Here is a 15,392-nt window from a genome sequence, read left to right as displayed (position 1 = left end):
TTGTACTGATAGATAATGCTGATGGAATTCTTTTGCCTCTGAATAGTTGGAGGCCAGAAGAGAGTTCATAATTACTGAATTTTGAAATCATGGAGCTTAGATCTCATCAGAATTAAAAACTTTTGCTCTGTGAAAGCCCATGTGAAGAAGATGAATAGACATGCCACAGTCTGGGAGAAAAGAATTTCAAACCACATACATGACAGAGGACTAGTGTTTAGAATACATGAACTCAACGGAAAAATAAACAATCCATTTAGAAAGTGGGCAAAAGACATAAGCAGACATTTCATTTCAGAGAGGACATAAAAATAGCAAAGCAGCACATAAAAAAGTGTTTAATATCGTTAGTCGTTAGGGAAATGCAAATTGAAACCACAATGAAATATCAGTATACACTTAACAGAATACCTTAAATAAAAAACAGTGACACCACCAAATACTGGCAAAGAGTCAGAGAAACCAGATCTCTCATACATTGCTGGTGGGAGTGTAAAATGGTACAGCCACTCTAGAAAACAGTCTAACAGTTTCTTATGAAACTAAACCTGCAACTACCATATGACCTAAAAATTGTGCTGTTGGGCGTTTATCCAGGATAAATGAAAACTTAAATTTCACACAAAAAATCTCTAGGCATATGTTCACAGCAGCTTTATGTGTAGTAGTCAAAACCTAGAAACAGCCCAGAAGTTGTTCAGCAGGTGAATGACTAAACAAACCGTGGTACATCTGTACCAGAGAAAACTGCTCAGCCACACAAAGGAACAAATGACTGATACACATAGCCTGGGTGAATCTCCAGAGAATCATGCTGAGTGAAAAGCAGCCAATTATAAAAGATTACATACAGTGTGATTCTATTTATAAAAAATTTTGAAATGAAAAACATTTTAGAAATGGAGACAGATTAGTGGTGGTCAGAGGGTAGGGATAGGACTATGGATGGGGAGACGAGGGGAGGGCTCAGGAAGGAGGAGGTTATGTCTATAAAAGGGCAACACAGGATCCTTGTGCTAGTGGAATTAAGTTGGCATCTTGACTGTGGTAGCAAATACATGAACCTATGCAGGTGATAAAATTGTATAGAACTTAATATACGCACAGACACACAAAGGAATACAGGTAAAACTTGGCAAAGCTGAATAACATCAGTGGAGCGTATCAATGCTTTTCCCACCAAAGTGGCAAGGATGTCCTGGAAGATCACCAGCAAAACAGTTTTGGTGAAGAATAGATGTTGGAAATAGAAAGAATGGGAAATATCCAGTTACAAATTGTAAATGGCAGCAAAGTTTTAAATTTTTCAAATTAAATTATACAAGTAATACATAAAGATATCTCCTTGTAAAAAGGTAAAAGAGTATATACAAGGAGCAAATCTGTGTTCTTTCCAATTTCCTGTGCCTTTATACACACGTGTATATAGTGTAGAAAAAACTATTTGCTTTAAACATAATTATATGTTCAGTCTATATCATTTTGGAATTTCCCTTTTTTATTAAATATACCTTATTATTCAATACCTTTTTATTCAATATACCAATATACCTTAGTAGTTTTTCCATGTTAATGCTACATATGGATCTATTTCTTATTTTAACTGTTGGATAGTGTTACAGAGCATGGGTGTGCATAGTAATTAATGCACTATTCACCACTGATGAATATTTTGGTTGTAGGTCAATTTATTCAGTGATAACAAATGATGCTGCAGTGTGAAATCCTTAATACAGTACCAGTTTGCAGGTGTTTCTAGGGCAAACACTACCAAGAACTGGAATTACTGGTTAATAGGATGTAGATACAGGTATAGATACAGGGTGTGGAGAATGAGAGTTACAGTTTACCAATTACTCTTTGGCTCCTCTTCTTTCAGTATTAGAATCTGTCCCAGTGACCTTGCTGTGCTGGGTAGGGCAAATTTTAATGGTGACTATATTAAGGAGAGGGAAAATGAGTGATCTGAGATGTATACCTTTGTTAGAGTCATTTCTTTTATTGGCAGAATTTGTAATATTTTAATCAATGCAGTCATTTGAAGTAAAACTTGCTATTTTAGGATCTCCTCCTGTTCCTGAAAATGACATTGGAAAGCTTCATGCCCACTCACCAATGGAGTTGTGGAAAAAAGTGTATGAAAAGCTCTTTCCACCAAAGGTACATATTTCTAATTTTTTAAAAGCAAGATTTTTAGCACCATCTAACAGTTATAGGAAATGTGCCAAAGGGCCTATTATGATAACTTTGTTTTTATCTCTTCTGCTCAAAAATCAATTAAACATTGCTGAAAATGTAAATAGGCACTGTGGTGATTAAAAAAAAAGTCAGACATGGTTCCTGCTCCACTTTCAAAGATAGTTATCTGGTTGTTAGAGAAGGGAGAGACAACTGAAAGGGGACCTGGTGGAATTGGAAGCGGGCCTCAGTGGTGATGAAAAAAGCTTGAAAGATCATAGAGAGCCTTTGTGGTAGGCTGAGGAATGGGAGCTTGGTTTATTAGGCAGATGGTAGCCATTGAATTTTGGGTTATGGGCATGAAGTGATTTGGAGATTTGTAATTTCAGAGTATTAACACACTGAAAAATATCAAGGACCCTGCAAGAGATCCTCAGTATGCTGAAAGTGAAGTCGATGAGATGAGAATTCAGAAGGATCAGGTATTATCTTAAACATTTACTTAATTTCATCTGAAGGTTTTTCTTGTTGTTGTGGTTGTTGTTTTGAGATGGAGTCTCACTCTGTTGCCCAGCATGGAGTGCAGTGGCGCAATCTTGGCTCACTGCAAGCTCCACCTGCCGGCTTCATGCCATTCTCCTGCCTCAGTCTCCCGAGTAGCTGGGACTACAGGCGCCCACCAGCATGCCTGGCTAATTTTTTTTTTTTTTTTTTTTTGTATTTTTAGTAGAGACGGGGTTTCACCATGTTAGCCAGGATGGTCTCAATCTCTTGACCTCGTGATCTGCCTGCCTTGGCCTCCCAAAGTGCTGGGGTTACAAGCGTGAGCCACTGCACCCGGCCTTATCTGAAGTTTTATCACAAAACCTGGAGTGCCTTGGGAATTCCTTACATTTTTCTCAATGTATTTACTTAGTGTATCTTTTTTACTGTTAAAATTATTTAAGTAGTACATCTATTTAAATAACACGCTAATAGTATACTGTAGAAAAAAATAAAAATTTGATATGAATAAAGAAAAATTTTTAAATCACCTGTCATGCCACCACCCGGACGTGACTTGATGTTCACATAAAGCTTTTTGATGTTCTAGCTTACAGTACATTAAAGGTGAGTAGTGGTTCTTACCTTGCTGCTGGAGGGACATTTTCTCAATACTCTTTGGTTTGTGGAATCACATAAAAAGTTTTGTTTTTGATTAGGAAATTCAGACATATCTATACTTTCCTTGTACCAGAAAACGTATCTCGCCCAGTTAAGGACTGAAAGCACAGTCTGAAAGCACACAGACACACCTGACAGAACCCAGGATCTCTCAGGAAAATGCTTAAAAGTGAACACTACCATCCCGTGTATCCCTAGATAGCCCCATTTGAACACACAAATCTGATGTAAGAATGTTAAGAGTTGGTAAACTCACCATGACCCAAATACTTAGAGTTTTCTTTTCTTTTTTTTTTTTTTTGAGACGAGTCTCACACTGTCACCCAGGCTGAAGTGCAGTGGCGTGACCTCGGCTCACTGCAACCTCTGCCTCCCAGGCTCAAGCAATTCTCTGCTTCAGCCTCCTGAGTGGCTGGGATTACAGGCACCCGCCACCATGCCCAGCTAATTTTTTTGGTTTTTTTTTTGTAGAGACGGGGTTTCACCATCTTGACCAGGCTGGTCTTGAACTCCTGACCTCGTGATCCACCCACCTTGGCCTCCCAAAGTGCTGGGATTACAGGCGTGAACCACCACGCCCAGCCTAGATTTTTCTAAAAACAAACAAGCAAACTTAAGTTTTAGTTTGATTTGATAAAATGAGACATTGTACAGAATCTGTCCTTATATGAGTAAACTTATGTATGGTAAGCACTAGATTGAAAGCCCTGGCAGCTTCTCAGGCAGCAGCCACATTTTTTCGAGGGTAACCTGAAAGCAGCTATCAGCTGGGAGCAGGAGCCAGGGCATTTTTCTCAGCATTCACCTGCAGGGGGCCCTTGGAGAAGTAAGCAAAACATTTTATGTAAACGGTCCAGAAGACTTTTGAAAAATATGCCATGAATATTTAGAGGTTTTGTAGCTGTAGCAAAGTGAGAGGCATGTTGCAGAAACAGTAAAATGACCTCATTTAACCCTTATTATGTTTCCAGCTTGGATGTAAGGATTAGTTGGAAGTCATCCCTGATTAATATTTATCTAGGGGTCAATGATTAACTGTTGTTGTTGATAAGAATATCTGTTTATATTGCATAATGATCACTTTGATTAAGTTCATATACATCAGTATTATTAAAGGATTAGGGTATTTGTGAGCATCATGAATTTTCACATTCAAATCTGCCTTCTCTAAATGACTTAAAACCGTAAGAATTCTGTGTGGAAAAGGAAGGCAGCCCCACAGTACCCATATCACCCTTCATTCATCTCTTGTGTCTCACTGCCAGCAGATCACCAATTCCTATCATCTCTTGGTTCAAGATGTTTTTTAACCCACCTGAAAAGTTATGCTATCCTAAGTTTGCCTCTAAACCACTTTTATTCGTGTAGTTTTAGATGAATTGCATTGATTCCAGATTGCACACATAGGACCTTAGCATAATTTTATGCTTTAGCTTTAAAGATACCCTAATGATTATCATTGTTGTTGCTGTTATTTCATTGATAATCTGAATCTAAATTTTGACATTCTACTATACGGCATTTTTAATTTGAATATTATTTCATACTCTTTCACGCGTAGTTGTGAGACCTTAAGTTGTTTCCAGTTGTGTGCTGTGAGGTCAATCCTCAAGGATCTGAGGATTGGTAGGAAGACCCCTTTCATCTTTCCTGCAGACTTAGGGTCTTTTGTGATTAGCCCTCTTTAATTAAAGTTCTGTCTTTGCCAGACTTCACATGGGCACCAGAAAATAGTAGTATTTTCTACTTTTTAAAAGCCCTCTAGCTTTAAAGCAGTCCCGATTTTAAGGGATTGTCAATGTGGAAAGAACTTGCTGAGCCCTTCTACCTCTTTTGTGTTTTTTTCTTTTTCTTTGATACTGCGTCTTGCTCTGGCATCCAGGCTGGAGTGCAATCGTGAGATCATGGCTCACTGCAGCCTTGAACTCCAGGGCTCAAGCGATCCTCCCGTCTCAGCCTCTCAAGTAGCTGGGACTACGGGCACACATCACCATGTCCGGGTAATTTTTTCCTTTTTTGTTGCCCAGGCTGGTCTTGAACTCCTCTCCTAAAGCAGTCCTCCTGAGTTGGCCTCCCAAAGTGCTGAGATCACAGGCGTGAGCCACTGTACCCAGCTTCTTTTCTATATTTTTGTTAAGGCAAAAAAAAAAAAAAAAAAGTTACAGTTAACATTTATTTTTAAGGTCTTCTTGGCCAACCACAGATATCTTTTGAAAATTTTTCTTACTTGCTATCCCTTTAAAACATCAATGTATTATTTTGAGGCCATATCATTGTCATATTGAAGATCTAGTGGACTTGGTGGGTTCTGTCTCACATTGGTTATTCCTTTTCCTCCCTCTGGCGTGGCCTGTGTGATAGCCCTAGTTTTCTCACAGTCTGCTGTCTGCAAAAGGGAGATACTACTAGCAAAGAATCTCAAAACAACGTTTTCACCTTTGTCCTTGGTAAAAATAATTTCACTTCCAGTTAAAGACAAAGTTTGCAGTAAACAATGTGTTTATTCTTTATGAGTTAATCTTTAAAACCACAGTGGTAGATAACTGGTGAACTGAATTAACTTTATTAGGAAAAAATAAAACAAGCTGTAAAGAGTACATATGATTATTGCCATGCAAATTCTTCTGAGAATCCAGTGAGGAAGTTAAAAAAAAAAACAAGGAAAAATTCTTCCAAAGTCTGTATACCATTTTGAAACATTTAACATTCAAATTTTAGTAACTTAGAGTAGAGGTATGAAAGGGACGATCTGCAATTTTTCTGAAAATTAGAATGGATTTTCTTTTCATAGCAACTGTGAACTTCAGTTATGTTAGCCAAAGGGCAGTGATTGCCTTATCTTGCAGAGTAACCACATTTTGTTTATTTGAAGTGGTGATAACCTTTGTACAGTTATTTAGACATTGAACAACATGTAGGAGGCCAAGAGGCATCCCCTTAGATGGCCCCTTTTACATGTCAGTTGCCTTGTGCAGGATAGCCACCTCCACTAAAATTTATTTATGAATTGTAAAGGTAACATATACTCATTGTGAAAAAATTCAAAAGATATAGATAGATGTATATAAAATAGAAAATGGAAGTATCCTGCCCTCTCCCTAGCTGTGTGCTTTTTTCATGTGGCACATACTATTTTTTCATGTGGCCACTTTTGTTTTTGCTGGCTGCCTTGGAAGCCACCTGTGAATGAACGCTAATTATTTCATCAGTCATTACTGGGGGACATCAAAGTTGTTTCCAGTTGTGCTCAGATAGAGCAGTGAGCATCCTTGTGCATTGCTCTATTGTTATGTATGATCGATTTCTAAAAGTAAAATCACTGGGACAAAAGATACACACACACACACAAACATACACACACACACACATTTTTTTGTGGAATTACATAAAGAGTTTTGTTTTTGATTAGGACATTCAGACATACCTGTACTTTCCTTGTACCAGAAAATGTATCTCACCCAGTTAAGGGCTGAAAGCACACAGACATACCTGACAGAACCCAGGATCTCTCAGGAAAATGCTTAAAAGTGGACACTACCATCCCGCGTATCCCTAGATAGCCCCATTTGAACACGCAAGTCTCACTCTGTCACCCAGGCTGGAGTGCAGTGGCGCAATCACAGTTTACTGCAGCCTTGACCTCCCAGGTTCAAGCAATCCTCCCACCTCAGACTTCCAAGTAGCTGGGACCACCGCACACACCACCATGCCTGGATAATTAGTTTTCTCAGTTTTTGTAGAGACACGGTCCCCCTATGTTGCCCAGGCTGGTCTGAAATTCCTGGGCTCAAGCAATTCTCCTGCCCCAGCCTCCCAAAGTGCTGGGATTATAGGCATGAGCCACCGCACCCAGCCTGGGTATATGTTTTTAAAATATTTTTCTAATTTCAACCAAGTTTTTGATAAGAACTGAACAGCAAACAATTAAAAATAAGAGTACTTTTGAATACTTGAAGGATGACAAATGTCTAGTTCATTAGTTGAAAGATGATTCATATGTGTTATGTAGTTTATGTACATAATTTTGTCTGAAAGTTTAATAAATTCATCTCTGAGTGCCGCTTAGCAGCACAGAAACTCTGAAGACTGTATTTCTAGAAAATAAGTCCTAAGCATAATCATTTACAAAACAATTGTCAAGAAATCTTTACAATGATAATGCTACTAAGGATACATTGTTATATCTAAAAAATGAGAAAGCAGTTTTAACGTGCCTCCTTGAATTCTTAAGTTGATTTTTCTTAAAGTAATACATGTTTTTGTTTTAGGAACTGGAACAGTACAAAAGAAGTTCTTCCAAGTCTTGGAAACAAATCGAGCTTGATTCTTGAACCTAATTCAATTGTTGTATATTTATTTCTTCTTTTCTAAATACAAATAAGATTATATTATGAATTAACTATTGTGGCAATATGTGAAGAAAGTTAAACTGTATAATTTGTGAAAGAACAAGCTGGATTTCTTGGACTAGTGCTCTCCCTGTATATTTTGAAGCTTTTTAAAAGGAAAAAATATTGTAGAACCATGTGTAATTTTTTTTTAAATAAAAGAATCTTCTACTCCCTACCTCTAACATGTTTAAGTGGTATATACTCAATGCAGCATGTATAAGTTTCTGCTTATATGTTTTTAGGAATATAAAAGTAAGAGTATTTGGTTACGGTTTTAAATGCAAGGTTAAGTGCCCATGTTAGACACATTCTTTCTAAGAGGCGTTCTCAGCTGTAGCTGGGAGGAAACCGGAATTGGGTTCACAGATGTCAAAACTTTACTCTGAACAGTGAGGCGCAAGAAGCACCTGAAATAGGAGATGCACATCCCTGGGTCCCCACACCTAGATAGTCACCATCTGTGGTCTGGAATGGGGTGTTTTTAATCAGCACCCATTTCACCCCTCTGTGAGACTGACACATTTATTTTAAATACCACTTTTTGAAGAACAGGCACATTTAACGAGATATCCTATCAAGAAGCAGGACAAAACATCACGTGTTGGGGATAACCAGGATTATTTCCAAGGTGGGATAGCCTTTAAGAAGCCGTTCTCATCTGTAGATTGGTGTACCTGCTAGCCAAGTTCATTTTGAGTAAGTATTATTGCTGTGATTAAAAATGATTTATCCTGTGTTCTTCCATATCCACACGTAAAATATGTTGACTCCCAGCTTCAGATAAACACATTTACTACCCCAAGGGAGTGGTGTCTGAGCAGACAGCAAGCCATCTGCTTATTGCAACGAACCAGGACTTCATAAATTATTTGCAGTATGTACGGTTCTCACACCCTTGAGAACAGAGTTTTCAGCATGTTTCCAAGGAACCTCAGTCTTAAGCACAGGTTTCCTGCTGAGTGCTATGGAAAAAGAGATCCCTTTAAATTTACAGTGAACATTATGATCTCAGAAACATCACTGACTTGGTGGGAAGAAACAGCCTGTTCCACAAGAGTAATAGGAATTGCTGTTATATACTTTGATTTTCTTACACATCACTGTCCATTTTTGACTTGAGACACAAACTGTCACATGTTGAAAGCCATTGTGTTTTTCTAAGGTGCTATCACTAACATTTAATAGCTTGAAGTCACGTGTGATGTCAGTTTTCCAAATGTTTCTGAGCTAGAATGAAATTCATCTGCATATGAATAGTAGAAAATGTTTCCACTTATGCTGTACACCCATATCTTTAGTAAGTTGAAATCAGTGATTTCAAAAGAGGTTCCTGTGGGACTCTCTTTGAACTACTGTAATAGATTATCATCTCCAGAATTGTCTATAACTGATGTGACATATATAATCTGTAAGACATTGTGTAACTATTACACCATAATCATCCATGTCAAAGACCTTTTATAAAAATTGACAATACTAGTCTGATAATTTACCAATGCCTCCACATCCTTAAATACTGTTCTGAGAAACAGAATTTTACTGTGGTTTCGTTAATGAAATGATCTTTCCTACTTCAGTGTGAGACATTTCAAATGCTATAATTTATCTTTCTTCACAAGTTAGGTCACAGTCAGTGAACAAGTTCATGCGCTCTCTACCATATTCTCACCCAAAGTTACCATAGTAACACTGAGACAGTTTCATTTCGGGTTCTTACATGGAATTACTTGAAGATCAATCAGAAACAGAATCAGATCAGTCATTTTAATAGAGAACCCAATTTTTTTTTTTTTTTTTTTTTGAGACAGAGTCTTACTCTGTCGCCAGGCTGGAGAGCAGTGGCACAATCTCAGCTCACTGCAACCTCCACCTCCCAGGTTCAAGCGATTCTCCTGCCTCAGCCTCCCAAGTAGCTCCTGCCACCACGCCCAGCCAATTTTTGTATTTTTAGTAGAGACAGGGTTTCGTCACGCTGGCAAGGATGGTCTCGATCTCTTGACCTCAAGATCCACTTGCCTCGGCCTCCCAAAGTGCTGGGATTACAGGCATGAGCCACCGCGCCTGGCCAGAACCCATTTTTAGTAACCTATTTATATTATTTTATCCTTGAAAATATGTAATACAGGTATCTGTATTTATACATATCAGCACCCTTTACAGTTCAAGAATGTGAAATTTCTAGGGTGTACCCTGTTCTTTGTAAATAATATGTCAGCACTTTTTTTCTTTCTTTTTTAGAGACAGAGTCTCCCTCTCTCTGTTGCCCAGGCTGGAGTGCAGTGGTTCCATCGTAGCTCACTGCAGCCCCTACCTCCTGGGTTCAAGCGATCCTCCCACATCAGCCTCCTGAGCAGCTGGGATTACAGAGGTGAGACACCATGTCTAGCTATGTCAGCATTTTTTCTATATGGACTTTAACAGCTGATCTCCAAACTTAACAAGGTTATTTCTCAGTGTATACACTTCAGTAACATTTACTTGTAATTCTATAAGTAAACTCAGCTGAAAGTGAAAAGTAGCAAATGAATCTTTAAAAACATAACCAGAGGTTTGTCTGGTGTGCTTTGTTCACTGTTGAGCCCATTCCTGCAGTTTTTTATTTTAATCCTCAGTAAAATTACTGGGTGCTCTGTAGCAGTGTTGCTCGCCATTCATCTGCCCAGCATTCTCTCGATGTGATCAGGTAACTCCGACCCCTCGTGTGGAGGGGTCTTTTAACTCTGGGTCTTCCAGGAACAGAAGCATTCTTACCCAATTCTGCATGATAACCTTGCTTCATCTAAACCCACAACTCTTTTTTTCTGTCACTTACAGTCAGTAATCCATCAAGCCTTTTACTTTTGCCTAATCCTTTATCAAATGTAAACATATTTTTAGGATGACCTATTTTTTTCTGTGCCTAGAACAAGGAAAAAAATAGTCACACGAGTCTCCCATAGCTTTATGAATGATTATTATTTAATTCTTGGGCCAGCTCAGTCACAATTTCCAAATACCACATGTCCCTGCAAGTTGTAACAGGAAGGGACTATGAACCACTTCCATTGCATTCAAGGCCTGCATGGATCCAAGAGGCACAAATAGAGTCTTAATGGTTAAAAGACCTGAGATGTCCTATCAAGAAAGAAATACATGGCACTCTCATTTCAGACATTCAGAGCAGTCATGCACAGTCAGCAGCTTCACTTCCATTTTCCCAGCCATGGTTTTCACTATCTGCTAATGAGATGATCCCTTATTTTGAAAACAACTATTCCTAGGATGACAAGAGCTGGAATAAATGAATACAAAATCAGAAAGTTCATTGTGAATCTAGATGTTGCACCTGGGCTGGTTTCCTCAATGAATTGAATTCCTTGAGTGAAGGCACACATTGGATTAGTCATCACAGAAACATTTGAGCTGCCTGTCAAGGAAAAGATTGACAGTATCAGGTGTGGTTTATCTCAGGTAATTTAATCAACAAGTATTTACCAAATGCTTGCTAAGTACCCTTATTAATGAAAAATACAGGACACTTTAGCAAGCACAGAGTTTACAATTTGAAGAAGCAAGAGTGAGCAGTTCTGGCCTTTGGCCTCATTTGAAGATGGACATGCTTTTGTTTCTATTTTGAGTATAGATTAATTACCACATTTGTGATAAAAATCATGGTCCCTTAGCACAGGCTATCCTAAAGTTACTGACATTATCACTTAAAATTATTTAAAACACTACTGAATTCAGCCATATTATTTGGTTGTCTTTGGAGTGGCCCTGAGATTTTTTTGGTGGGTTTTTTTTTTTTTTTTTTTTTTTTTTTTTGAGACACAGTTTCACTCTGCTGCCCAGGCTGGAGTGCAGTGGCTCGATCTTGGCTCACTGCAACCTCACCCTCCTGGGTTCAAGTGATTCTCATGCTTCAACCTCCTGAGTAGCTGGGATTACAGGCATGCACCACCACGCCCGGCTAATTTTTGTATTTTTAGTAGAGACGGGGGTTTGCCATGTTGGCCAGGCTGGTCTCGAACTCTTGACCTCAAGTGATCCACCCACCTCGGCCTCCCAAAGTGCTGGGATTACAGGCGTGAGCCACTATGCCCAGCCACCGTGAGATTTCTAATGGCCATGAGGTCCTTGTCCTGGTCCTACTTCTGACTTTTGCCAAAAGTGGCTTTACTTAGCTGTGTACGATGTACATTTTGGGGAAAAAGAAGCCACTTCAGCCTGCTTGAATGTGTTCAGTAGATACAGAAACTGAGTCTATCCCGAATATACTAGAGTTTACCTCAGTGTACATAAGGTCTGTCATTTTCTAACAACATCCGAATGTCCCTTACCTATTGACCTTTGACAGGAGACTAACTTGACTACTGCTTATTTTCTTTCATTTTAAAAATCAGAGAAAATGGACCGTATTTCAAGACAGAGTTTTAACTTGAATTATTATGAAACACAGCTTTTATTTCAAAAATACATTTCCTCCAATAAATTGCTTCCTCAGAGTAACGTGCAAAAATAATATCCCCAAATAGAATACTTACCACAAGTGAAATTCAGTCCGTAGAACTCATTGACTAAAAGAATCTCACTGCAATATTTTTGGAATGTAAAATAACTGATGATTTTAAAAGGAATGGGCATTTCTTGTATGTTTCTTAAGAAAAAGAAAACAAAAATGAAATTCAGTGGGCTCTGGCAATAGTCCTACCAAATAAAAAGAAAGGCAATCCTTATGTTTTCCAACATGAATATAGTTTTCTATCTCTTTATTGTAAAAATGATGCTCACTATAAAAAAAACCTTCAAACAACATTGAAAAATATAAAGAAATACCATTGCCTAGAAATAACTATTGTTAACATTTTGATAATATATATAACATATGTGTTTATAAAGTTTTATGTAAGTGGAATTAAACTCTTCATGCTCTTTCCCAACCTACTCTTTCTGCCAAACATGTCTCAGACATCCTTGCAAGTCAGTAAGCATAGTACTTTGTCATTTTTAGTCACAGCTTGGTAGCCTGTTATAGTGAAGACCTTAATTTAACAGTTGTCTCAAGTAGACAGTTACTGTCTAATTATTTTGGTAAGCACTATTGATATAAACATACAAGAAAATACAGACCTAACACATACCAATTGGAGGAGGAGATTTGTGATTACACAGAAAGTTGAAGGTACCAGTGTAGAAAGTTAGAACTAACCTAGAATACAAAGGAAAAAGGAAGGAGAGACCGAGCCAACATTCATTGTGAAAATGTAATATGTCTCCACTCCAATCTATGTCAGGTGAAACTTTATGCTGACACTGTGGTCTTTTTAGTCCACCATATATTTCCTGTCAATCAAAAGATTTAAAATTCTTTCTGGTTGCAAGACACTAGTTCTAGGAGCTTGAGAACTTCAAAAGACGTATCCTATCCCTAAAGAACTCGTAATGTAGTTGGAGATATAGACTGTATCCTTAAAACTATAAAAATACACAGTAGTGAACTATTTGTGCCAAGAAAGTATTAAAATGTGTACCACACATCCGTGCTGTTCTTGTATTTAGTATTTATGGTTTCACTTATTTCCAAGTGGTCCTCAAACTTTCAGTTATTGTCAGTTTCCTAAGGCACAACATTGAATTAACCACATTGAGAGGTTACTAATTGAAAAGGATACGTGGGACTCTGGGAAGGAATTAGGGGAACAGAAAGGAAATTCTAGGAAGGCAGAAATGGTATGAGTACAGGCATACCAAGGGCTGCATATTGGACTGACTGGACCAGAAAGACTGGAGGAGAGGATGTGAAGGAACAGTGGGAGGGGAGCTCGGAACAATAGCCTGAGACAGCTATTTCAGGGCCTTGCCGTGAGTTGAGGTCAAATGACCATGGATGAGAAAGGTCACGTTGAAATCAGCATTCTGAGAAAATTAACGTGACTTCAGCAAGAAGGATGGCCAGAATGAGGGCAGAGTAAGAACAGAAAAAAAAAAAAAAAGCAGACTCCAACAAAAGTTCAAGTTTGAGATGACAAAGGCCTGGAGTAGGATGATGGCCATGAGAGGGTGGCTGTCTAGTGGCTAGGGTGGTATCTTTTTGAGGTAGGAACCGTGCACCTTTGTTTCTGCCTATACCACACGGAGTCAAACAAAAATGTTCCAAATGCACCTATGGTTTGATATCAGAAAAGAAAACCAACATGATTTGGTGAGTGATGCAGTGTGTATACAGTTCAAAGACAGAGTCATTCACTTATTCACTCAACAAATAATGTTTGCAGGCCTGATGGTCCAAGGCCTAATTGGGCTGGCTGCTGAGAAGGTCTAAAATGATGAATGAGACACAGCTGCTGCCTTCAAGAGGCGGATAATCTATTACTGCAAAGGAAAACCATGACAGGAGGTAGCGTGTGATAGGCTGAGAGAGAAAACAAAGGGGGCCTTCAGAAAGAGTGCGCCTCTAACCTTGGGAACAACCAACAAACTTTGTGCAGGTGGCAGAGAGAGACAAATGGATCAGTGAAAGGCACAGACAGAAGGAGAAGCAGCGGGAGGAACCATAGATCTAGATGTATTGACATGACATTGTCCACATTATGTTGGTTTGTGCTTTTTTGGTCTCTTTTTTTGAAACTGAGTCTTGCTCTGTCACATAGGCTGGAGTGCAGTGGCGCGATTTTGGCTCACTGCAGCCTCTGCCTCCTGGGTTCAGGTGATTCTCCTGCCTCAGTCTCCTGAGTAACTGAAATTACACGCACGTGACACCACACCCAGCTAATTCATATTATGTTGTTAAATGGGAAAAAACGTATGCATATTTTATATCTTATACAACAGGATTATTTCATCTTTGTTAAATTTTATATCAAATTCTAGCAAGAACTACATCAAAATTTAACTCTGGGCTCTGATACTTTAGGTAACTTTTACTTTCTTCCTCATCCATATTTATATTGTGAGCATTTCTTCCCCCAAGAACTTCATGATTTTGTAAGCAGAAAAAACAGCAAAGCTAATTTCCTTTGTGTTTAAAGGAGAAGGGAGCCAACAGCACAAATGCCACAGGCAGTTCACCTAGAAAGATGATGACTGGGCAGGAAAATGGGTAAACGGAATGACTAGCAGGTTGATGTGGCCTTTAAGAGCAGAGTTTTAATTCAGTGATGGAAGTGGAATTCATGTGAAGCCTTGGGATGTTAAGATTTTGCAACTAATCTGAGAGCATTTAGTATTCTTTGCCACTGCCTACCTTTTAAGAGCAAATTAACCACCAGGCGCAGTGGCTCACACCTGTAATCCCAGCACCTTGGGAGACCGAGGCAGGGAAATCACTTGAGGTTAGGAGTTTGTGACCAGCCTGGCCAACTTGGTGAAACCTCATCTCTACTAAAAATACAAAAATTAGCTGGGTGTGGTGGCACGCACCTCTAATCCCAGCTATTCAGGAGGCTGAGGCAGGAGAATTGCTTGAACCCAAGAGACGGAGGTTGCAGTGAACCGAGATCGTGCCACTGCACTCCAGCCTGGGTGACACAGTGAGTGAGACTCTATTTCAAGAAACAAAAAAATAAATAAAGAGCAACTAACCTCCTTTTCCTAAAAACCCAATACAAATGCTGCTTATGATGGCATTACTTCCAGATAAATCCATCATAAGTTGAAAATATTATAAGTTAAAAATGCATT

General features: G+C 38.7%; 2 protein-coding genes across 16 annotated transcripts in view; one reads left to right on the top strand and one right to left on the bottom strand.

Moving 5' to 3' along the window:
• The window catches only part of DYNC2LI1 (dynein cytoplasmic 2 light intermediate chain 1), a 55,381-nt gene that overhangs the window by 29,495 nt on the left and 10,494 nt on the right, over window positions 1-15,392 (top strand). For 5 of the 9 annotated variants that reach the window (XR_013402799.1, XR_013402798.1, XR_013402797.1 and 2 more), the window contains 4 exons: window positions 2,063-2,160; window positions 2,568-2,660; window positions 8,286-8,429; window positions 9,972-10,101. Coding sequence is in view for 2 of the 9 variants with exons in the window: in XM_015112255.3 (XP_014967741.1) it covers window positions 2,063-2,160; window positions 2,568-2,660; window positions 7,611-7,673 (254 nt within the window). In the remaining 7 variants the exon portion in view is untranslated. Of the gene's footprint in view, window positions 1-2,062; window positions 2,161-2,567; window positions 2,661-7,610; window positions 7,909-8,280; window positions 8,430-9,971; window positions 10,102-15,392 lie in introns of those variants that run through there. The other 4 variants (XR_013402801.1, XR_013402800.1, XM_015112255.3 and 1 more) reach the window with 2 other exon arrangements.
• The window catches only part of ABCG5 (ATP binding cassette subfamily G member 5), a 33,328-nt gene continuing 28,605 nt past the window's right edge, over window positions 10,670-15,392 (bottom strand). For 4 of the 7 annotated variants that reach the window (XM_077959663.1, XM_077959664.1, XM_001111277.4 and 1 more), the window contains 2 exons: window positions 12,257-12,369; window positions 10,670-11,139 (listed from right to left, as the gene is read on the bottom strand). In XM_077959663.1, coding sequence (XP_077815789.1) covers window positions 10,946-11,139; window positions 12,257-12,369 — 307 coding nt within the window. In that variant the 3' untranslated portion in view covers window positions 10,670-10,945. Of the gene's footprint in view, window positions 11,140-12,256; window positions 12,370-12,842; window positions 12,922-15,392 lie in introns of those variants that run through there. The other 3 variants (XM_028831704.2, XM_077959666.1, XM_028831705.2) reach the window with 3 other exon arrangements.

The sequence above is a fragment of the Macaca mulatta genome, chromosome 13 (genome assembly GCF_049350105.2).
Source record: "Macaca mulatta isolate MMU2019108-1 chromosome 13, T2T-MMU8v2.0, whole genome shotgun sequence".
Classification (NCBI taxonomy): Eukaryota; Metazoa; Chordata; class Mammalia; order Primates; family Cercopithecidae; genus Macaca; species Macaca mulatta.
The sequence above is the reverse complement of the archived record's forward strand: the minus strand, read 5'-3'. Positions and strand labels throughout refer to the sequence as shown.